Source organism: Penicillium vulpinum (assembly GCF_028829585.1).
Source record: "Penicillium vulpinum strain IBT 29486 chromosome Unknown utg000002l_segment0_segment0, whole genome shotgun sequence".
NCBI lineage: Eukaryota > Fungi > Ascomycota > Eurotiomycetes > Eurotiales > Aspergillaceae > Penicillium > Penicillium vulpinum.
In genome coordinates, this window is record NW_026643242.1 from 1,611,180 (window position 1) to 1,634,094 (window position 22,915).

The following is a 22,915-nucleotide window of genomic DNA, read 5'->3' on the forward strand; positions in this document are numbered from 1 at the left end:
CCTTGTGTGGCTCTCCAGATTTACTTTGGGGGCCATTCGCATGTTGATTATTGGGTGATTCTTAGCACCCTGCACACGCATTGCGGTCTCTTAGACTTTGATCTATTCTTCTCCTTGATCTCTTTACAACAACCGCCACTATGTCCTGGAAGCTCACTAAAAGTATGTTTACTGGCAGTTGGTCTCCCTCTCTCCCCCCCCCTCAATACCCCTCTCTGCGCTTGCAGTGAATGCCATGGGCAGTCGCTAATGATACAACTCATCTTAAGAGTTGAAGGAGACGCACCTGGCACCCTTGACCTCATCATTTGGCCGGTCGTCGTCTACTTCGACGATCAAGGGTGACTCGAATGGTGATGAGGCTGTGACACCTGTGGCCTCCAACCCGCCCAGTATTGCCTCCGCCACCCCCTCAACGAACGGCATCGGTATGTTCTCCTACTATTGGTACCTTTCACAATAATTAATCATTTCATCGCTTTGATAGCGGCCTCCGAGTCTCTTGTCTCCCCCCTGTGGCCACTGTGCCCCCAGGAATTCTCATTGTCACCCTCCACGAAGGACGCAATTTTTCGCTGTCACCTCACTTCCAACAGATCTTCAATTCGCATTTCCAAAATAACTCTTACTCGCCTTCTTCTCTACGCCCAAGCACTTCTTCTTCATCACATTCAACTCAAAACCAAGCGGGTTCCTTTGTGCAGTCCGGCCGACCGCAGTCCACAAGTGGGGGAATCAATGCGGCCCCCACTATCCACGGTCGCTATTCCACAAAATACCTTCCATATGCTCTCCTTGATTTCGAAAAGAACCAGGTCTTCGTGGATGCTGTGTCGGGAACTCCAGAGAGCCCATTGTGGGCTGGAGACAACACAGCCTTCAAGTTCGATGTGTCCCGGAAGACCGAGTTGAGTGTACAGTTGTATCTGCGCAACCCTGCAGCCCGGCCTGGTGCTGGACGAAGTGAGGACATCTTCTTGGGCGCATGCAAGGTCAACCCCCGCTTCGAAGAGAGCCAGCCGTATGTGGACGATCCGAAACTCAGCAAGAAAGACAACCAGAAGGCTGCCGCAGCTCATGATGAGCAAGGGCGTCAACTAGGCCAGCAGGGTGCTGAGTGGCTGGATCTCCAATTCGGTGTTGGTTCAGTCAAGATTGGTATTTCATTTGTGGAGAACAAGCAGCGGAGTCTCAAGTTAGAAGACTTTGATTTGCTCAAGGTTGTGGGCAAGGGTAGTTTCGGCAAGGTCATGCAGGTCATGTACGTGTTACACACTCAACATTTCATTATTAGGTTTCAAAATGCTAACAGTTGGGGAATTACAGGAAGAAGGATACTGGTCGGATCTACGCCCTGAAGACAATTCGCAAGGCTCACATTATCTCGCGATCGGAAGTCACACACACACTTGCCGAACGATCGGTTCTTGCACAGATCAACAACCCATTTATTGTTCCACTCAAGTTTTCGTTCCAGTCACCTGAGAAGTTGTACTTCGTGCTGGCATTTGTCAACGGCGGAGAGTTGTTCCACCATTTGCAAAGGGAGCAACGATTTGATATCAACCGAGCTCGTTTCTACACTGCAGAGTTGCTGTGCGCTCTCGAGTGTCTGCACGGCTTCAAGGTTATCTACCGAGATCTGAAGCCTGAGAACATTCTGCTCGATTACACCGGGCATATCGCTCTTTGCGATTTCGGTCTCTGCAAGCTGGATATGAAGGACGAAGACCGAACCAATAGTAAGATCTCCTCGTCACTCATGATAGGCCTTACATAGCTAACCAAACTTAGCGTTCTGTGGAACTCCTGAATATCTCGCTCCAGAACTTCTGCTCGGCAACGGCTACACCAAGACCGTGGATTGGTGGACTCTCGGCGTCTTGCTCTACGAGATGTTGACAGGCCTGCCTCCATTCTACGATGAAAACACGAACGAAATGTATCGTAAGATCCTGCAAGAGCCTCTGACCTTCCCCAGCAGCGACATCGTCCCACCTGCTGCCCGAGATCTTCTCACTCGATTGTTGGACCGTGACCCCGTGCGCCGACTGGGTGCCAATGGTGCTGCGGAGATCAAGTCTCACCACTTCTTTGCCAACATTGACTGGCGCAAGCTTCTCCAGAGGAAGTATGAACCCAGCTTCCGACCAAACGTGGTATGTATTCTTTGCCCCTGATCATGTATTGAATCAACATGTGGCTAACTTGATACAGGTGGACGCCCGCGATACTGAAAACTTCGATGTTGAATTCACCAGGGAGGCACCCCAGGACTCATATGTTGATGGCCCCGTCCTATCGCAAACCATGCAGCAACAGTTCGCCGGATGGTCATACAACCGACCTGTGGCTGGCCTCGGTGATGCAGGCGGCAGCGTTAAAGACCCGTCCTTCGGTAGCATCCCGGAATAGAGTTTTTAGCCGCGTCAAATTAGATCGAGCATTTCCGGTGCAAGAAAGAGTGAATAGGAGGTTCATAGAGACCATTTCCTTTTTTAACTGCGTATATGTCTTTCATTAACATATCCACCAATCTTGATCTTTTTTTTCCTTCGCTCTGTTCTTCCTCATATTGTTCGTTTTCCCATCACAAATTCGGAGTCCGTGGCATCTTGATATCGGAGTCGCTCCTGATCTTCGAGACGACATTGTTTCTTCTCGTTTCATACGCCTGTTGAGCGCTTTGATTTGATTTTATTGTCTTGTTCGGTTATCTCCCTTCCATTTCAAGTGTTCATTCTCTCCAGGCAGGTTCCTTTCTTACCCTTGTTTGCGTTGCTTTTTCTCAAGCGGTCATCGTCTGCACCCTTGTTCTGTATTCTCGATAAAACTTTACAATGGCCAATGCCAAAACAGATCTGCATCATGCATAGGCCAGATTATCGCTGTATTACGGTTGAAATATTTTATACCCTAACTTAGCCGCTGGAGTAGGATAACGCATCACCCAGCCCTTCTTCTAGTCTACTTGTGCGCAGACAGGCTTGATGCTTCTCATCTTTAGAGTGAGCACTTTTCTGCCTTTGCTGTCTCTCCCACGCAGGCAACGCCCACTTCATCATATACTCAGACCTCAGGTGTGAGTCTGCTGTAGGTCGATCTGCAGGTTCGAACGCCATAATAGCTCTGAGCAAGTCCTCCAACGCACGAACTTCACCACCTGCAATGTCCCACTCGCACGTCTGCTCCGTCTCATCACGGGCCATATCCCAAATACGCTGACATAGACGTCGGAAGACAGGAGTGCTGATACAGCGGAAGTCAGCGACCCACGGCCCATCTTGCTCAAAGAAGTCGGGGCGTTTATCCCAAGAGTTCCACCATCTCAAGGGCGGTTGGCCCAGTGTATTGACTATCTCGGCGACAATATCATCACGGTCTCAGGCAAATGTTTCAAAGAGCGGCCGCTCACCCAAGACTTCGTACAAGTTGACACCTAGGGTCCATATATCAGCTGCGGCGGGCTGAATTATCGGTTCGTGGAAAAAGTCTTCTGGTGGAGAGTAAAGGGCTGGGGTGTGGAGGGTCGGCGAGGGCGTCTGTGACATAATAAAGGATATTCCATAGTCCGAGATAATGATTTCCGGGTCGCCCAGCTCGTTGGCAGGCATGCACAAAGCCATGGGATAGATGGCATGTGTCGGTGCGTGGGGTTCACTGGGTGTTCCATCCACTCGCCGGATAGGAATCTCATAGGGTCTGTCGAAACGCTTGTATAGCTCAGCTGTACTTAGGCCGTCGAAGTGTGGTATGCGTAAGAGAAAGTTGCGCAAATGGAGATCTTTTTCTGCGATTAGTATGCAGGATCGGTAAACAGAAATTCACAGCCTAAGTGTGCTCACCTCCATGGCATATTCCGTTTGCATGCAAATAGGACAATCCTAAAAGGAGCTGCGCGGCAGTAGATCTAGCAGCATCCGTTGGGAACATGAAGTTTGTGCTGTCCTCCTTTGACTTAGCGATACTACCGCCAGCAGGCTCTCCGACTAAGCACTGATGATATCCATTTGGACTATGAAACGAGAATTGGTCAAGTAGCGGCGGAATAAATCGCTTTCCCGCATGATTAAGGTCACTCTTCATCAGGTAATTAAGAATTTCCCCCTCATGGCTATCTACTGACGCTCTCGCAGTCAGTATCTTCAGCGATACGTAGCGCCGGCATTGCTGATCCCGGGCGAGCCAAATTGTTGAATATCCACCAAACCCAAGCTTGTGAACGACGGTGTACCGGCCACTAGAAAAGGTGTCTCCGATGAGAGTTGGATGGTATCCACCAGGTAAATAGTCCTCAATGTATTCAACATCTACCTCAGGGTGGTAAATATCTTCCATTGACGAGTCAGCCATGGTATGAAGGCATCGAAATGGGTGTAGTAATGGGGAAACTCTGCGGCAACGGCTGGTCTTTGATGTGGATGGAAGTCGAGACAGGAATATATTCTGGTTTCGCCAACGGAAAATTGCGGTTTGGAAGGATGAGCGAGGGAATCTCCAACTAGGGTTCATGTTCATGTTCATAGTATGTACTTAGTATAACTAGTCAATATGTACCAATATAACTAAAACCCTCAATATGTAGTTACTCAATATCGTAGGAATGATTGTATAAGCAGGAAGGGGCATCCAGAGCTTCCTCTAGAACGACTATGCAATTTAATTCACGCCTCTAAGTAGTTTTCAGATACAAAGTTATAAATTCGATTCATAGGTATGACCCAACCTCAGCGACTGCTACTGTCGAAGACGAATCTTGGTAGCTTCCGGGTACCCGCAAACAATGGCCCACTTAGGCAATATTTTGTATTCTTATCTAGACGTATGTGCCGATTCTTCGTATGTCTACTTTACAAAAGCCTTTATTAACGTTCACGCAGCGATTTGGCTCATACAAGCCAGGTACATAGGCAAGCGCCAGGGGAGATCCAGCATAGTATGCATATACAATAATCTAGTAAATCAATGGAACCACTGGAAACTGAGGGAAACATATTGCTTGTATCTAGGCATGTAATTTGCTCTAGAGACACATGACAGCGAAATTACAAATATGAAAATGAAAAAAAAAGTCGGACACACGTTAAGACGCCGCTCGCAATCAAGAAGCAACTGACTGGTCAGCCAGAAAACAAACGATCAACCTAACTCTCCTGGGAAGTCGCCAAATAGAACCCGGTGCTTTTTGGTCGTTCACTCGGCTTCGGCAGCATCGGCCTCGTCCACTGCAGCCTTTTCGGCCTTCTCGGTCTTCTCTACCTCCTCATCTGCCTCGGTTACGCCATTGGTCGTGCTCACGGGCTCTTCCTCTTCATTGCCATTGACATCAATCAGGGACTCTGAGGAAATGGGCTCGGGGACGATACCCTCCTTCTCTAGGCGAATGTACTCATCCCACTCAGGGAAGAGATCGTCATCGGTTGAGGCGACGTCGGGGGCACCGGGCGGGACACCGATGAGGCGGGCAACCTTAGTCTTGCCAGATTTCTCTAGGGATTCCTTCCATTGGACAACGAGTTTAGGGGCGCTCGAGGGCTTGTAGGTCTGGGCGAGGAGGACTGCCTCAGCGATGCGGTTGGTTTGAATAAGGAGAGCGATGCAGCCATCGATATCTCCCAGAGACCACAGAGTGGAGAAGGCGATATTGTGAAGGCCTGACACCGAAGCCTGAGCAGCCAGGGCCTTGAGGCCTTCACGATTGTTGCTAGCAGTATGCAACAGTAGCAAAGAGCTGACGTCCTTGGCGTTGGTAAAGCACTCTTGGGCCAGAGCAAGATTCCAGCCAGCCAGAGCAGCATCACCGACGATCTTCCACTTGTGCTCGACGTTTGCCTCGCGGGCAATCGTGAGTGCGGTTTCGAGATCGCTCAGTGCAAGGGCCAGCTCGAAGCGGTGCTCGGGGTCCGTGGCGACTTCAAGGGCCATTTCCTTATATCCTTGACCTTCAAGGAAGCGGGCGACCTTATTCATCTGGTCTTGGGGCACATCCTTGAGGAGCTCAGAAGCCATGTCCATATCACCGCGCAGCACCACTGTTTGATATTCAAGCATGCTGAGAGAAAGGCTGAAGGAGACGGCGTTCACGTCCTTGTCCGCAAGGTAGATACGGCCATCCCGGGGCAGATAGCCAAGAACATACATCGGCTGGTCGAAGTGAGAGATTGTGTAGGTCTGGTCACCAACAAGGTAGTTCAGGCGGTTTGTAGAGTTGGTGTAGATGAAGCAATCTCCAACCCACTGTCCAGTCCGAACGGTCTCATTGATTGTGGCAACCAACTCAACAGCTGCCTCAACTCCATCCTCATCGGCTTCACCGGCGTTCAGGCCGTTGATATATTCCTCGCGAGAGTAGCGGAGAACGTAGAAATCATCTTCACAGGCAAGAGTAACCAGTTCGCCAGATTCAGACCAGTAGACCTGTGCGTATCAATTAGCATTGGTTCCACGTATCACGGCGGAGCAAATAACTTACGGATTTCGGGTCAGCTTCAATTCTCCGAACCAAGCTACCAGTCTCCCAATCAAAGAAGCCAATGCCACCTTGACCCTTCACACCCAGAAGAACACCATCAGACAGGCCTTCAGCTTGGAACCCAACATCAAGACCGGCGCTTTGCTCCTTGAAGTTCTTGAATATCTTGACACTTGTCGATGACTCGCGGATAGCATAGTCGTTACTGTTGTCCTTCGCACCCCAGGCAAAATCGAGAGCCTGTCCAAAGGCCTTGTTTCTCCACGCCAACGCGGTGTAGATGATGTATTCTCCATCACCACACACAGAAACAAAACGTCCATTGGCAGAGTGCGACAGAGTCTGCGGGTACACCTCGCACTGTCCCAAATCCTTTGTTGGTAGAGAAAGGGGCTCGCCGTCCTTGACAGCAGCATCGCCACCCTTGATCACTGACGACACGACCTCATTATGTCTCGCCCAGATAAGCTTACCAGATCCATCCATTGAGACGGCGGGCTCTTCCCGGCCCATCTTCACCACGACAGCACCATCGTCGAAACCCATCGCAATTCCCTGTCTCCCCCGCTGGTAGGAAACACACCACGCTCGTTCTAGACCATAGCTTAATGATTGCTCCAGGCGGTAGGTATTTGCGTGCCAAATCTTAACGGTTCCATCTTCAGAGCCTGAGATAATCACAGGCAGTTCGGGGTGGTAGCAAGCAAATGAGACATTGCTTGTGTGGCCCTCGAGGGTTGCAATGAGTGCCTTCGTGGTGTAGTCCCAAATCTTGACGGTCTTGTCGTCGGAGGTGGTGAGGAGGTATGGCTTATCTGCCTGTGGGTAGTAGTCGACATGGTTGACACCTTTGGTCTCGTGAGCCTCAAGTGTGAAGTTGGCATGGGGGGAACCGAGGTTCCAGATCTTCACGGTCCGGTCCAAACATGCGGAGGCGAAAGTGTTCGTATCCTTTGGGTTGATCGCCATGCCCATAACATAGTGGCTGTGGCCCTCAAACACTTGCACGCACTTCCAGCCCTTCTCCCAGTCCCAGAGCTTAATTGTCATGTCATCGGAGGCTGTGAGCACAAATGGCTGAGTGGGATGGACGGCAATCGAACGGATGTAATCCGGGTGTGCTTCAAAGGAGGTGATTTTTTCGGATGTGTTGTAGTTGTAGACCCGGAGCTGGAAGTCATCTGAACCGCAAACAATCCAGTTCTTCCGCGCAATGAATCGACCGGCACGAACGGGGACATCGGTGAGTTCGAAAGTCTTAATGATGGACTAGAGGGCAGGCAATTTAGATGAGATTAGGGAGTGTGAGCTTGTGTCGAGTCTTACCTGCGATTCATAAGACCAGATGTAGACATGGCCTGGACAGGAAAGTAATTAGCGCATTGGACATCTCGCATACTGCCGCTCCCCCAACATACCGCTATACAAGGTCGTCAAGATCTAAGAAAGAAATTAGTTTGAGCAAAGCTACCGAGTGAATTGTAAAAGCTTACCCAGGGTTCTGTAGGGTGGAAATCGATCCCCTTTACCCGCTCCGAGCGGGCAAACAGCTGCCTCTGTAACATTTCTCGTCAGCAATCCCTCCAATTGTGGTGTCCGCCTGCAAAATTGTATCGTCATATCCGCTAGATGGTATATCTGCAACTATATGAAGCATTTCATCATCTGCATTTGCGTACCTTGACATCGAGCCGCATGTTGTGTGGGGGATGAGACGAGTGTTTGTGTGATGCGGCGTTGGGCCTGTGACAGCGATCGGGTATTCCGCGAGCCGCTCAGACAGCCCGATGATAGGGGGGAACGATCCTCGGAGCAAGTTATTAATTGGAGAAATTAAGAAAGGATTGAAATGAAGAAGAGCTAGAGGGAGAGCGCTTCATTCAGGGACAGCAATGTATGTGTCCACAAGGGATTCCCGCGTTGGCTCACCGCCTTCCAGTCAGTCTATCCGCTATACAAATGCCCTACAAATCCATTGGCATTGACGAAAGATATACTAATTTGCTGTGTAAGATTGGTGGGATATAAGCTTAGATTCCAAGTAAAGTCTAGACAAAAAAATAATAGCTCAAATACTTTCGATATGCTACTCTGTAACTATATATATATATATATGTAATCATCGTCCAGATGTATAAACTTGAAACTAGAAGACCACCGGCCTCTATACTAGAGATATTCCTCAGTTGCATGGATGATTTCTTAAGAAAAGCTATTGATTCTGTTTTGTTGATCGAATACATAAATCATAGCCCAGTAGCTATACAACCAGCTCTACTAAGGTAAACTTCAGATGATTGAACCCTCAAAACATGTATTCAAACAAAGAGACCTCTAGTAGTAGTTACAGAGATTAAAATTCACACCTATTTCAGCACTGCTGTTTAGTTACCACGCTCGAAGTAAGTCCACTGGCCGGGTTGGGGCTTCTCCTCGAGTTCCTCCCACCTGTAAAACGTCAGCAGTGAGTCTAGGCCCCAAACTTGGAATTTTCACTTACACCTTGGCTTTAGCCAACTCATCCACAAGCTTGAGCTCTGCCTCTGCGACCTGGATGACCTCCTCAATAAGGCCGGCGCCGATTTGCTGCTCAACGTGAGAGATCCTGCGCAAGAGGTTAGCGTTATATTGCTTGGTTGTTTGGGAACAATTCAAAGATGCAGGTACACGTACTGGTCGGCATCGAGGGCAGGCTCGCTCTCCCATTTCATATCTTGGTGGTAGAAGTCAAACTCAGCCTTGTCGGTGGTCTCGCTGGCCTCGTTCATAATTTTAGCCCACTCCGCTTCTTGTTGCGGGGTACGGGCGGGACCCTCAGTTGTGGCGGACAGGCTTTCGCCATCCCATTCTTCACCACGAGAATTGTCGGATCCATCCCTCTGCTGAGCAGCGGCATGGGTGTAGGCGCCGTCAGCGCGGGAGAGCTTGGCGAACCGCTCAGGTTCGGCTCCCACGGTCTTCCGCACACGCTCCAACCAGGCATCGAATCCGGCGGGCTTTTGGGATTCAATGACCTGGAGACGGTGGCGGGTCAAAGCTTCAACGGATTGGCGGTAGGCGGAGGATTCGGGGAACGCCTGCAACTTCTGCAGAGTAGTCGAGTAAAGGTAGATTAAAGTAGGGCGAGGGCTGGGGTGAGTGAAAAGGCCCGTCAATCCGGTAGGAGCAAAGGGCTCCAAATACCGGGGCTTGACATTGGCCAGTAGCCGAAGTGTAGAGCGCATTGTTAATGGATTTGGTGATATTGAAGTCGCTCTGTTCTAGGGAGATGAAGTGTTGAAGTCGGCCGGCCCGGAGCGGATTAACCCGATGTTCCACCCTCAAGCGGCAAGGGGAAAGGGAACTCACCTTTTCCGATACCATCAAAGCCTCACATCTAGTTCTTTGTTTGGGCTGTGTGCAGTTCTACTTTGCTCTCAGCTACTGGCGCTATAGTCGCTAAGTGCTGTTTCTTTTTGCGACGTGACCAGTGCCCACCCGAGTCGCCAGTCTTCGCCCCCATTCAATGTGCCACCTGTGACATTTCGCGATTATCCTCCCTACTTCGACTAGAGTCCTTCGTTTTGCCCAGTGGTGACATCTTGAAACCACTTATACTCTCCTTTAAACTGCTATCCAATTTGTTCGCCTTTCTCTATCGCCAAAATGAAATCATCCTGGCTGGGGTGGTCCCTCCTCTCACTGTTGGCAGCGCCTGTTTTGGGTACACCTTCAGATGCTTCCTTCGAACAGGAATCTACACTTGTCAGGAGGGCTCGGGGAGTGGATCCTGATACGCCCACAATATTCAATGGTATTGAAGTGCCCCCGTTGACGCAGCTGACCCCGGATAATTTCGAGGAAGTGACTAAAGATGGTTACTGGTGAGAACCCCAATTAACGGAATCAATGAACTGTTCGAGACTCTAACCATTATAGGATGGTCAAACATTATTCCCCCTCCTGCCCACATTGCCGGACGGCGGCCCCAATGTACCAGACCCTGTATGAGTACTACTACGTGAGTATCTATTCTATTGTTCTGAACCTTTTGGGCTCGAATCTGATTAATGACAGACCTCGAATCCTTTATTCCTCTCCGGGCTGAAGCCCGATGCGCTCTCCTCTCTGGACTCCTTCACCGGCTACTACAATCTCCATTTCGGATCCATAAACTGCCAGGCCTTCGCCGATTTCTGCAAGAAGCTGAAGGTCGCATATTACCCCGCGTGGGCATTCTATGATATGGGCGTTCAGAGCGCACCCCCAGCTGGTGCCAAAACGATGTCAGAGATTGGCGCTATGATTGAAACCAAGCTCGAGACGCTCAAGCCTGGGTCTAGACCTTCACAAGGCGTTCAAGTCCCAAAGGCCGGCGCCAAGAGCATGGAAATGACTGCTAAGCCCGAAGTCGTAAACCCTTATGCGAAAACAGCTGTCGAGAAGCAGAGCATCGAGACTGCAGAGTTGGAAGGCGTTAGCCCTGAGTCTGTCAAAGCCAAGCTCCAAGGACGGCCTGCTAATCCCCAAGGCGTTTCTATCCCACTCACTGCGGAGAGTTTCCAAAGCCTTGTTACCACTACCCATGATCCTTGGATCATCAAGTTCTACGTTCCTTGGTGCCATCATTGCCAAGCTCTGGCCCCGAACTGGAACTCGATGGCCAAGGAGATGAAGGATACTCTCAATGTTGGCGAAGTGAACTGCGAACTTGAGAAGCGGCTGTGCGAAGATGCCCGCGTGAATGCCTACCCGACGATCTACTTCTTCCGTGGTGGCGAAAGAGTCGAATATACTGGTCTTCGTGGCTTGGGAGATCTGATCTCATATACCAACAAAGCCGTCGGTGTGGGCTCAAGCATTCAGGATGTTGACGCCGCTACTTTTAAGAAGTTGGAAGAAACCGAAGAGGTTTTGTTCCTGTATCTCTACGACCACGCGACGACATCTGAAGATTTTGAGGCCATGAATCGCCTCACCCTCAGTCTTGTGGGACACGCTCGCATCGTCAAGAGTAATAGCGCTCCTCTTTCCGAGCGGTTTAAGATCTCTACCTGGCCTCGTCTTCTGGTCGTTCGTGACGGACGTCCTAACTACTACAATGCCCTTGCTCCTAAGGACATGAGAGATTTCCGTCAAATCCTATCGTGGATGCAGACTGTGTGGCTGCCGATCGTACCTGAACTCACCGCATCCAATGCCCAAGAAATCATGGACGGAAAGTTCGTGGTTCTGGGACTCCTTAGCCGCCGCCGTAGCGATGACTTCAAGCAGTCCAAGCGCGAGCTGAAGGAAGCTGCCCTTGAATGGATGGACAAGCAGATTCAACTGTTCCGCCTTGAGCGAGCTGAACTTCGTGATTCTAAGCAACTGCGCATCGAAGAAGCCGATGATCGCAATGATCAGCGTGCACTGCGGGCTGCTAAGAACATGCGTATTACGATCCGCGAGGACGACAAGAAGCAAGTCGCATTCGCTTGGGTCGATGGTGACTTTTGGGAGCGCTGGCTGCGCACAACCTACGGCATCGATGTGGAAAATAGTGACCGCGTTATTATCAATGATCAAGATGTAAGTCACCCCTCATTAGATTTGTCCGAGACTACAACTGACTTACTATAGAACCGCCGGTACTGGGATACTGCTTCCAGCGGAGCTCCTATTATGGCTTCGCGGACCTCCATTCTCGAGACCATTCCTCTCGTCATCGCTTCCCCTTCGAAGTTGTCACCCAAATCTACCATTGGCACCTTTGAGTCTATCTTCTTCTTCACTCGATCTCTCCTCGGCAGCCATCCTATCCTTTTCTTCATCATCTTGGGTGCCGTGATCGCTGTGGCCGCCACCTTCGGACGTGGACGCCTTAGGCGTAGTGCTGCACGCGGCGGTATTATTGGCAACTCCAACAGCAACAGTGGTGGCTTCTTCCACCTGGACGGCAAGGAGAGTTTCCTGAATGGAAACTCGACCGACAAAGTCGACTAATGAGACAAATGTACAGTTAGGGTGTTTGGCTACGCGGTTCTTATAATATTTTGTTTCCACTGTATTTGATTGATGCTGCTTTCCTCTCATGCGTCTGTTCGATCAACCCTGTCTCAATTGAATTTTTTTTTGCATGTCGGACCGAGGGGTTTTGAGCACATATCTTCTTATTCCATTTTTTTTTCAGTCATCATACGAAGTCTTGGATTCTAGACGTATCAGGTTCTCGAAAGCCGACAAGGCTTCCTTGTATTAACTCTTTACCCGCATCATTATCTTTTTATTTCTCTGGTTGACATGTAGTTGCGGACGTCGAGTGCCTCTCCTCCCCGAGATCAGAACCTTCCGGTGTCGTTCTTTCCTAATCTGCGTCTCTCCGCGTAAACAGATAGCCTAATGAAGCAATTGAAATCATTTTCTGGAAGGTGCGTGTCCCCACCTGCATGTATTAACCCCCCCTCGTTCCCCTTCAAATTCGTATCCAATCCCCGATATATTTGCTCGATTTTGGCATCTTGTTTTGTTCACGAGTGCAACTTGATATAAGATATAACGCATCTGTTTACAAACGACGTATGCATCACAGGCACCTTTTTTATGTACATGATATATTAGAAGAAAAATGAATAAGTTGAATGCTAGACTTTCTCTAATAAATATCCTATTTCATCATGAACTTGATATAAACTCATACTTGAACGAAAACAATTACGACTCCTCTGATTGGCCATTGAGTATGAAGTCACGTGCCAAACTCGGGCACTCCCGGTTTTCGTCGACCACCAAGCGCCAGCTCCTGTCTCCTAGCAATTGTCCCACCAAATCACTCCGGTGTCATTCAAAATGGTAAGTGATTTCATACACTGCAGATGAGGAAACCTCGTGTTCTGTTCCGAAGTCCATAACCCACTCCGCCACGCTCCGGGCAGAGGACGATCCGATCGGGCCATGAGTATCACGACTGGCTTCCGAGCTGTGGGATGAGAGGAGGTTGAAAATAGCACATTAATTGCTAACACATATTCTATAGTTCGCCTCTACTGCTCGCCGCGCCGCGGCCCAGGCCTCCGCTTATGCGCCCAAGTGAGACTCCCCCATATTCTCTCCCCTCGAACCCCGGACAGTACACGTTGGTCGGTAATTGGCATGTTGGATGGAGCAAACAAAGCATGGATTTGCACATGCCAATGCAGCTTGTCTAATTGACTGGATGCCCGTTTGTTCTCTCTCATGGCGGAGCTTGACGGGTGTGTGTCTGACATCTGTGGGGAGCGGGCATTACAAGACTTGTGTGCTTTGGCAAAAGAACTGGATATTGAAGGAAGAAAGCAGATCAAAGAAGCAAAGAGAGCACTAAGCTAACGCCTCACTAATCTGAAGGTACACCATCCCCCGCACCGCCGGCGGTATGACCCTTGGCACAGCCATCCAGGCGTGAGTACATCCCGCATTCTACTCTCCTATGTTGGACAAAATACAGTGTCTAACTGCGCTGTAAACAGTGGTACCCTCGCTGCCAGCTTCGGTGTCGCCATTGGTTCCGGTGCCCTCTTCATCTTCGGCGAGGTTCCCCGTGTGCGCAACGACATCCTCCGCAAGCTTCCTTTCCTCGATACCTACTACGACCGCACCATCGCCCCCGAGGACAACGTGAGTCAATTACAGTTGATTTGGAGGCTTGGATTCGATGCTGACTTTATTATAGCCCTTCTAAATTATTCGCCAGGGTATATACCTGTCTTCCTTCTTGACCGATATGAATTGGTACTTTCGGGCGGCAGGCTGAGGCTGGACTGTGTAGAATAGCGATGAAAGTCTTTTCTGTTTTTAATACCACATAGAAACAGTTGTTTCAAAGTAAATATGTATTTCATATGGTCCGTATGTGTCATTGTACACTATCGATGCGCTCCCTTCCCTTGAATCATAAAGCAGAGAAACCTAGACCTCTTCGGAACTCTAGGACTCTTATATACCTCGGAGATCCGGAGGTTTTATGGGATGGTTTCCGAGCTAGCCAAGGGAGTATCCCGAGGCCACTATAGATAGTACTTGTCATGGTGGACTCGACATTGATGACATACCAATGACATACATATATTGTGCAACAAACCTTGAACAGGAGTTATCCAGCACTGAATCTAAAGCCTCTTTCCCCAACAAGGCAGGTCCATCCTTAGATAACAAGTCCTAAAGGATAATAGCAGCCCTAGGGGGTTTCAGAAAGCCGAGTAGACACCTAATCAGCACGATTGACACAAGTCCAGCCCTTATCTCTGTTATCACGATGATAACTACATGTGCATGGACTACAAGTACCACGCTAACCTTCTCTTAGGACCGAAATCCCGTGAGATATTACGCCTAGAGCTTCCTTGCTGGGACTGGATTCCTCTCTGCCAAGCTCATAGCACCGATCGCCGAAGCCCTGTGCCTCGAATGAGCGGTGGTATCTCCCGTCTCTGCAAATCACAATCTTGCGGAGTAATGCTGTTCGCATGCTCGAATAAGATATCTATTTATTCTGCAGATTATATCTTTTTTAATTTATCAACACTCATGTCATTTGCTCTTATCGCTCCTCTTCGTACGGAGTACATTGGGAAGAGAGCCCGGTTCCCATGAGGCGTTTCCCCTCACATATCTACCAGTTTTCGTTGCGCAACTGTGTCTAGTCGTCCGATATCTATTATTCCCAGTTCGGACTGGCTCTATCCTGGCTCGTTTAGAAACACATGTCTAGTTGGTTCTTGCGATCGCCAGTGCGCGGGGCTGAAGCCAAAATGCCCCGTGCTATGCCATAGATAACATAACATCATGCTACCCCCTGTCGGCCTAACTCTGGGCTATTTTATTACACTCCAGCTTCCCTTGGCTGTTGTTTAAAGGTGAAAACATTTTTATTTACCCCTTGCATGGTTGTCATTTGATTTCGTCGAGATATATATCGCATACATTAATACCGGCACGCCTGTTTATTTTGGTCATGGGCGCAAGCATGGAGACCAAAACTGCTGGTTCGGACATATCCAAAGGGCATCAGAAACTTGACAATGCACTCGTGACTTCTGTGCTCCCAGATGGCGATGTGCCCTATACAGATCATGATATGGATGCTGATGAGAGGGTGATCACGGCGCTGGGTTACAAGCAAGAGTTCAAGCGCGAGTTCTCGCTATGGACGACTTTCTGCCTCAGTTTTGCTGTGCTGGGTCTGCTGCCGTCGTTTGCGAGTACCCTGTATTATGGTGAGTACTCACAGATCCGTAATTGTAAGATTGGGGTTAAGGTGGAGCTGACATTGGATTAAAGGAATGGGATATGCCGGAACAGCGGGTATGGTCTGGGGCTGGCTCATTGCGATGATATTTATCCAGTGCATTGCAATGTCAATGGCAGAGCTATGTTCAGCAATGCCGACTAGGTATGAAAGCACTGCCCGATACCACATCCGAGAAGTTTGAGGGAAAGCTAATATTTTATACAGCGGTGGACTATACTACGCTGCAGCAGTCCTTGCACCCCCGGGCTATGGACCCTTCGCCGCCTGGATCACGGGCTGGTCCAACTGGATCGGACAGATAACCGCAGCGCCATCGGTAGACTACTCGCTCAGTGCAATGATCCTCGCAGCAGTATCAATCCACAATCCAGACTACGTTCCAACAACATGGCAGACCTTCCTGCTGACAACACTAATAATGATCCTGCACGCTGGAATCAGTAGCATGCCCACCAAGCGCGTAGCGCAGATCAACTCATGGGGCTCAACATTCAACTTCATCGCACTGATCGCAGTGCTCATCATAATCCCTGCCAATACAACAAACAGCCCGAAATTCACCCCCTCCAAACAAGTCTGGGGCGACATTACAAACCTAACTGACTTCCCCGACGGCGTCGCTGTGCTCATGACTTTCGTCGGCGTGATCTGGACGATGTCCGGCTACGACTCGCCCTTCCATCTGAGCGAGGAGTGCTCGAACGCGAACATTGCCTCACCGCGCGCAATCGTGCTCACCTCCGGCGTGGGCGGGCTGATGGGCTGGTTCCTACAGCTGGTCGTTGCATACACGGTGCTGGATATCGAGGCCGTTATCGATTCCGATCTGGGACAGCCCTGGGCGTCGTATTTGCTGCAGGTCGTGCCGAAGAAGACCACTACGGCTATCTTGGCTTTGACGATTGTCTGTGGGTTCTCCATGGGTCAGGGGTGTATGGTTGCTGCGTCGCGGGTTACGTATGCCTATGCGCGTGACGACTGCTTTCCGTTCTCGAATTACTGGAAACAGGTGCATCCGTATACGCAGACACCAGTTAATGCGGTTGTGCTGAATGCCGTCCTCGGCATCTTGATGTGCCTTCTTATTCTGGCTGGGGATGTGGCGATTGGTGCTCTGTTCTCTATTGGTGGTATTGCGCAGTTCTTTGCCTTTATCATTCCTATCACTATTCGGGTGTTCTTTGTCGGTAATCGGTTCCGCAGGGGCCCCTGGCATCTGGGTCCGTTTGGCCCGTATATCGGTGCCGTTGGTGTTGTATTTGTGCTTTTGATGGTCCCGATCTTGTGTTTGCCTAGTGTTACTGGTGCCAACTTGACGGTCGATGACATGAATTGGACTTGCCTTGTTTGGGGTGCGCCGATGGTGGCGGTCTCGATTTGGTGGGTTGTTGATGCGCATCGCTGGTTCAAAGGTCCTGTCGTCAATGTCGAGCATGCTATTCATGCGATTGTGCAGGACCCGATCGTCAGTGAGGGCATCGAGCCTGAGCTTCGAGAGACCGAGGTGACTGCTCTCTCCCGCAAGGCGGATCATCCAGATAAACCCATCTAGATATCCCAGACTGTGGAGCAGTCATTGCATGAGTTTGGGATTTAAGATTTGATATTCATGTTGGTACTACATAATCTAATATTATACAAGAGGATCACAACCCCCTCTTGGAGACCTGTCGCACGTTATTACATTTCTAAATTATTATTTTGTGCGTCTTTCTTTGATAACTATCTTCAATCTCCTAAATGGGAGAAAATAGAGACGACCAACCAAAGAACCTTGGAATCTTGCGATCCAATGTATGCAAGATGAAAATATCTTCCATCTCCCCACAGAGACTTCTATCTGTAAATAGTAGTGATTAGGAGTAGATGAATCCATAGATAAGAATGTAAGCATTCGCCACCTGCATGTCAGAAAGCACAACATAGATCTGGCTCCATAAATATGGATCGATCTGACACAGAGTCATATGGAGCCTTCAGCCTTCTGGACCCAGTGCCCCTCCTAGCCCGATTTAGGGATGTGATGGCCATGTGGTTGATGATGGAGAAAATGGAGTAAACCCACCGCTCCACCAGTTCCATATGGCTAAGCTAAGGTTGACTGTGTGGGATCGGTAAGCCCTTCTACTGGGGATGAAAACGATTGGAGATTTTATACATGTATTCTATCAAAGGGGCTGAAGAATACCTGGTACTCTTGCATATATGCAAATGCATTAGGGTTAATGATGGGTATAGAGCACATCGTATTTCACCACAGATATGATTTATGGTCATTTGTATTCAATAAAAAAGCAAGAGTTCAGGTAGTATGCAGGAAATATACACCGCAGAACAACCCATGTAAATTGCTGATCGTCGCACTTCGTACAAGGTACCTTCACGCGAAGGGAGAACCTACACCATTTGCCTTTTAAAGAAAGTACCAAACAAGCCAGTCAATATCTAAACCCTAGGAGCAAGCCCAAGTACAAAGGTCAGTTGTTTAAAACCCAACTCAATCCCCCAAAAGTACAAAAACTGAGCAAGCACCTCCTTCCACGGCTAAAGTACTTTGTACAACTTGTCTTGCGCTGGGATCCCCGGGAAGAATCCTGTAAGCTCCACCACCCACCCCTGAGACCCCACCGGCGGTGGTGGACACTGAACATGGATGCAAGAAAAACAAAAAAATGGATTGGAACAGAGATATGCTTAATCTGACTCCAGAGGGTGAACCCACCCCAACACGAGCCTAACAATAGGCCCACTTGTATACTACTATTTTGACAATTTCTTGGATTCTCCATATGAACTTCTATAACTAACTAGTTAACTAGTTAGTGTCTAATAATTAACCTTATTATCAACTAGAGTAGGTTATGGTATATCATTTTGTTGAAAGTCAAAATCTTCTCAAATGAAAAACCCCAAAACGTCTCCAACCACAAGAAGCGGGACAAGAATGCGAAAAGTTAGAACAAAAAACGTGTTTAGGGGGCCCCCTTGTTGTACAGCCCTTGTCCACGCCCGCTCCCGTCCGGATTGCACGCAGTCCCGATCGTCACTGTCAGGGGTTGAATTCAAAGAGATCCAGGAACAGTCTCAGATCGGCAATTGGTATCTACGTCATGAATCTCTTAAACTTCAGGATTAGAGTACATATGTATTTCTCTATATATTGTTAGATTTGTACAATGTGGTATTTCTAAAGTTCCTGAATTGGACCGTTTGGAATTCCTCTTTTGGGTTCTGGGTTTGACAGATCTGGCGGTCTGAACCATGGATTACCTTGGATTACCAAGTATTAAAAGAGAGAGGCTGCCAAGTGGCTGTTTTGGGATCGGGGGTGAGCCGAGTCTACCGCCGTATTGTATGTTACATTTTGCCTTTTTTCCATTGCGAACTAGTATATTAATATGTTTTTTTTTTTGATGCTTCGGTCCGATGGGCTGCATTTTAGGGCGCTTTCAATTTATGCAAGTTCTAATAAAATGGTCGGGTTTGTTCAAGCATTCCTGAAGGTTACACTGCAAAATAGATGTTTCGTCCCATGGTCTGATAGAAGAATCCAATATTACTTTGAAGAACCTTGGAAGTATGGACTTGCCTTCTTAAGAAGAATATGGTAGCGAGGTATTAGATATTAATAGGAGGCGAATCATATATCTATGCGTTGCCATGCTAAAATCGACTTATATCCGAAACCCGTGACGCGGCCAGGGGAGAAATTGGAGAAATTCCGGTACACGTTGCATCCTGATTCTGACAATTACATAGAACAATAAAGAATGGAAGAGATATTTCCTACTTTGTAAGCTATCAAGAGCCCCCCCCGTAACCCCCATAAAAACCATGTTATACAGAATGGATTCCGATCCACAGAACACATGGGAGAATGGAGAAAGATGGAGAATTGAAAGAATGGGACTGTAACCACTATTTTTGACAGATACACTCAAAAGTCAATTTCAAAGTCATCATAACCTACCTTTTTGAATTGCAATACCAAAATCTCACTTTTAAAAATAATAAAAAAATGCAAGTCAGATCCCCCGAGGACCTTGGTGAAAAAAAAAAATTACGCTACTCCTATCTGGGCTTCGACTACAGACACTGGCAACCTATGAGGTCGGTGGCGGCACGATCCTCTCGTCCGCTGGAGTAGATGGTGATCTTTGATTGGTTGGATAGATTCCTGAAACTTGGTGATCCGGACTTGGCTTTAACAGTGTTTTCCGGCCTGTGCCGGGGAAACAAGACTAGCCTTTTTTATGTGTACATATCGGATGTTGACGATCGGATAGGAGCGCTCTCGGATGTGTGTATAAATCATGTCGACCACGTCAACTACGTTAGCCACGTATGTTGTAGTTGGCTTTCACCCTATATTTTCTGTTTTCAAAAAAAAGATGGCTGAACTTTTATAATATATAAACTCTATAACGTATATCCCGCCACGTGATATCCTATTCGGCAGCGATGGGGACTGGGGCGGGATCTACGTCTCGCGCGCGCTATTCTCTCCTATCCCGGTTGATACCTACTGCCAGTACCTTAAGCATCCGGGAAATTTAGCCCTAATGGCGGCCCCATTTCTGTCGGTAGTGGGTATGTTGCACTATTATTCGAATGCGGTCAAGCTCTTCACCCACAGGGAAAAAAAAAAAAAACCAAAACTTAAGTGATCCCAGATTTATTTGTACAAACTATATGTAGTCAAACACGAGAACAATCCCTAGGTCTCAATAACGAAATAGGAAAATATTAGTAACAAATTTGATATGACAGCCCCCCTAATCGGATTTAACTCAGGAAAAGCCTCACCGTACTTTGCGAACCGTTTCGGGGAGTGCGGTGGAGTCCGTTAACTCCCGGCATTGATGCCGAGTGTATTTTGCAAAACAAAAGTAGAAAAAGCCACCTGCCACTTCAATACACCGCGTTTGATAGTTATCAAGCCACCAAGAACTAATTCTTTTCCCGAGATTGAATATATCCTTTTAGGCAACACAAAGAGATATAGTAGTCTGTACGGAGTACAATATCTGCACTTAATTAGGCACACCCTGTTACTATGTTCCAACCCTACAGAGTATATTGCGATACTCCAGTGGCTGTACCTGTCGTACACATACACATACACATACCGAGGTGAAACAAAGTGGAAGGTCAGGCGAGCTTCCTTTTATGTCGTAGCTTATAATTACATATGTATTCTCATCCCTTGGCGGAATCTGCATTCATAAAGCAATAGTAATAATAAAAATGAGTACGGAGTACTCCGTACGGGGGTATAACAATAATAGCTCAAATGTAATATAGTGCCAAAAAAAAAAAAGTTCAGATCAGGTGGTCAGCTCAATATTTCTGCAGAACCCTGGTCGAAGCCTCCCAGGTCCACAATCGAAGCGGGAGAAGCTCTTGCGAAGGGGTGGAGAAGGAGGGGCAGGGATGTTCCGGAATACAGATCCTCTCCGGCATATTGTACGGAGTCAAACAATTTACAGATATGGGGCTTATGTTTTAGTTTATTATAGTAGAGAGTTTATCGTGATATCGTGATATTGTGTTGAGTATGAAGTATATAGCCCGAGGTCCAAGTTTCAATGTGATGAACCACGTAGGTCACACGGAACTCGAATGGCGCGCAGGATCTGAAACTTTAGGTCCTAAGTTACTCGGTCGAGATCTCGGCTTAATAATAGAATAAGAAATCTGAGCAAAAGTACGCGAACCGCAGCCTACATGTACCTATGTCAGGCCACGGAGGTAGCCACGTCCAATAAGGGGAACCCCCTGAATGCCAATTTTGTCTAGAGCATTCCTGTGTGGCTGAACCCAGGAGAAACACCCACCTCTCTCTCTATATATATTACATATTATTTCTCTATATTGAAGTCACCTAGGCAGCAATAGTATTAGTGTCCCAGTGAAATAATTAAACTTATACCATATATTAATAGCAATACACTTAGTCTTGTTTTTACGGTATAGATCAGGTCAAGTTTCGGTTCGAGTCCGTGAAGGTAGGTGCGGAAACCAAGTGCGGAACAGTAGGCGGCTACGGCGCATCCACTAAAGTAGGGCAACACTGCATGGCCGTTACAGAAGCCTCCGGTCGGACATCCCCCCCAGTCTTCCCTCCCGAACAAGAGGTCTGACAATGCATGCCCCCTCTTCTGGATATGTGCTATGTACATCCGGGCTGCATGCAGGATCCAAATCTATCCCTGTACGCTGAGTGAGTTGGGATGCATGATGAGGTCTTCTATGGTCAAGCTCAATGAAGCTCCCGAGGTCATCTTTCCTCGGGCCTCCCCCCGGGCCTCCCGGGACTCCCCCCTCCCAAGATGACGTGCTTCAAGAGATCAGTGCAGAGTGGGAGCATCCTATGTGGGCTGAGATCTTATCTATCTACAATCAATAAAATTATCCTATAGTACGGAGTCATTCAAAGGTACATAAGGGGGTAGCCGAGGAATGGGTTGAAATACATATCAGATCTCAGCTCCATGTCACACTTGCGGGGCTGTCAGCCACTGCGGAGCCCAAAACAAAGAAGTGCCAGGGTCACCCATAACCCACCTTCGGGGACGGGGGAGAAGGCTCCATCTCCAATTATAAGATCTACTTCAATATCAGATACTACTTTGTACAACGGCATGGTAGTTTCAGTGGTCACTGCCCAATAGCAGTCTGGTACCCGCCGTGATCGGAGATATCCAAGAATTGGGCCCTGATTACAGTAGTACAAAGTAATAAGGTCTTATGTTTTGTTTCTATACGTTACTACAGAGTATACATGATATGTCCTGGGGAATAATCAGATTACATATGATATATATCAGATATATTTGGTATAGGAGCACATCATATATTGTTTTTACTATGGTTTCGGAGCTTTATTATCATCCGTCCACGGGTGCCTAGGTAGGATATACCTTGGGTGCGTCATCATGTCCGGACGCGTAGGGAGAGAAATCCTTGAGATTAGACTATGGTGACTATGTGTCCATACATATATCCAATCGAATATTTACATTCACCCCTTTTTTTTTTGGTATTTCTTTTCTATATATTCAATTCAAATCAATGCAAATGTAAGTAAAATGTACAATGTAAATCTAAGTAAAATCTAATTCCAATAATCCCAACAATCCTAATACGTCGTTGCTACCGCTATCGGCCATAGTTCGGAAGACGGCCGTGTAAAA

General features: G+C 48.1%; 7 protein-coding genes across 7 annotated transcripts; 4 read left to right on the forward strand and 3 right to left on the reverse strand.

Annotated features, from left to right (window-relative positions):
- Nucleotides 1–140: 140 nt before the first annotated feature.
- On the forward strand, nucleotides 141–2,415 carry N7479_003683 (serine/threonine-protein kinase; the record flags this gene model as incomplete). The annotated part of the gene is made up of 6 exons (XM_057251380.1): nucleotides 141–162; nucleotides 270–428; nucleotides 535–1,261; nucleotides 1,327–1,742; nucleotides 1,795–2,159; nucleotides 2,218–2,415. 6 exons carry the CDS (start codon nucleotides 141–143, stop codon nucleotides 2,413–2,415), a joined length of 1,887 nt encoding a protein of 628 aa, XP_057110705.1.
- Nucleotides 2,416–2,921: 506 nt separating this feature from the next.
- On the reverse strand, nucleotides 2,922–4,353 carry N7479_003684 (kinase domain-containing protein; the record flags this gene model as incomplete). The annotated part of the gene is made up of 3 exons (XM_057251381.1): nucleotides 2,922–3,355; nucleotides 3,416–3,784; nucleotides 3,846–4,353. 3 exons carry the CDS (start codon nucleotides 4,351–4,353, stop codon nucleotides 2,922–2,924), a joined length of 1,311 nt encoding a protein of 436 aa, XP_057110706.1.
- An 840-nt stretch (nucleotides 4,354–5,193) lies between these two features.
- On the reverse strand, nucleotides 5,194–8,169 carry N7479_003685 (coatomer subunit beta'; the record flags this gene model as incomplete). Its single annotated transcript, XM_057251382.1, has 6 exons — nucleotides 5,194–6,417; nucleotides 6,473–7,741; nucleotides 7,799–7,830; nucleotides 7,891–7,912; nucleotides 7,966–8,028; nucleotides 8,152–8,169. The coding sequence occupies 6 exons, from the start codon at nucleotides 8,167–8,169 to the stop codon at nucleotides 5,194–5,196; spliced, it is 2,628 nt and encodes an 875-aa protein (XP_057110707.1).
- A 687-nt stretch (nucleotides 8,170–8,856) lies between these two features.
- Nucleotides 8,857–9,696, reverse strand: N7479_003686 (complex I NDUFA5 subunit family protein; the record flags this gene model as incomplete). The annotated part of the gene is made up of 3 exons (XM_057251383.1): nucleotides 8,857–8,920; nucleotides 8,973–9,077; nucleotides 9,146–9,696. 3 exons carry the CDS (start codon nucleotides 9,694–9,696, stop codon nucleotides 8,857–8,859), a joined length of 720 nt encoding a protein of 239 aa, XP_057110708.1.
- A 421-nt stretch (nucleotides 9,697–10,117) lies between these two features.
- Nucleotides 10,118–12,436, forward strand: N7479_003687 (putative disulfide isomerase; the record flags this gene model as incomplete). Its single annotated transcript, XM_057251384.1, has 4 exons — nucleotides 10,118–10,335; nucleotides 10,391–10,472; nucleotides 10,529–12,022; nucleotides 12,074–12,436. The coding sequence occupies 4 exons, from the start codon at nucleotides 10,118–10,120 to the stop codon at nucleotides 12,434–12,436; spliced, it is 2,157 nt and encodes a 718-aa protein (XP_057110709.1).
- Nucleotides 12,437–13,279: 843 nt separating this feature from the next.
- Nucleotides 13,280–14,150, forward strand: N7479_003688 (cytochrome b-c1 complex subunit 10; the record flags this gene model as incomplete). Its single annotated transcript, XM_057251385.1, has 5 exons — nucleotides 13,280–13,282; nucleotides 13,467–13,519; nucleotides 13,817–13,870; nucleotides 13,939–14,086; nucleotides 14,142–14,150. 5 exons carry the CDS (start codon nucleotides 13,280–13,282, stop codon nucleotides 14,148–14,150), a joined length of 267 nt encoding a protein of 88 aa, XP_057110710.1.
- Nucleotides 14,151–15,422: 1,272 nt separating this feature from the next.
- Nucleotides 15,423–17,271, forward strand: N7479_003689 (amino acid permease; the record flags this gene model as incomplete). The annotated part of the gene is made up of 3 exons (XM_057251386.1): nucleotides 15,423–15,684; nucleotides 15,749–15,860; nucleotides 15,924–17,271. 3 exons carry the CDS (start codon nucleotides 15,423–15,425, stop codon nucleotides 17,269–17,271), a joined length of 1,722 nt encoding a protein of 573 aa, XP_057110711.1.
- Nucleotides 17,272–22,915: the final 5,644 nt, after the last annotated feature.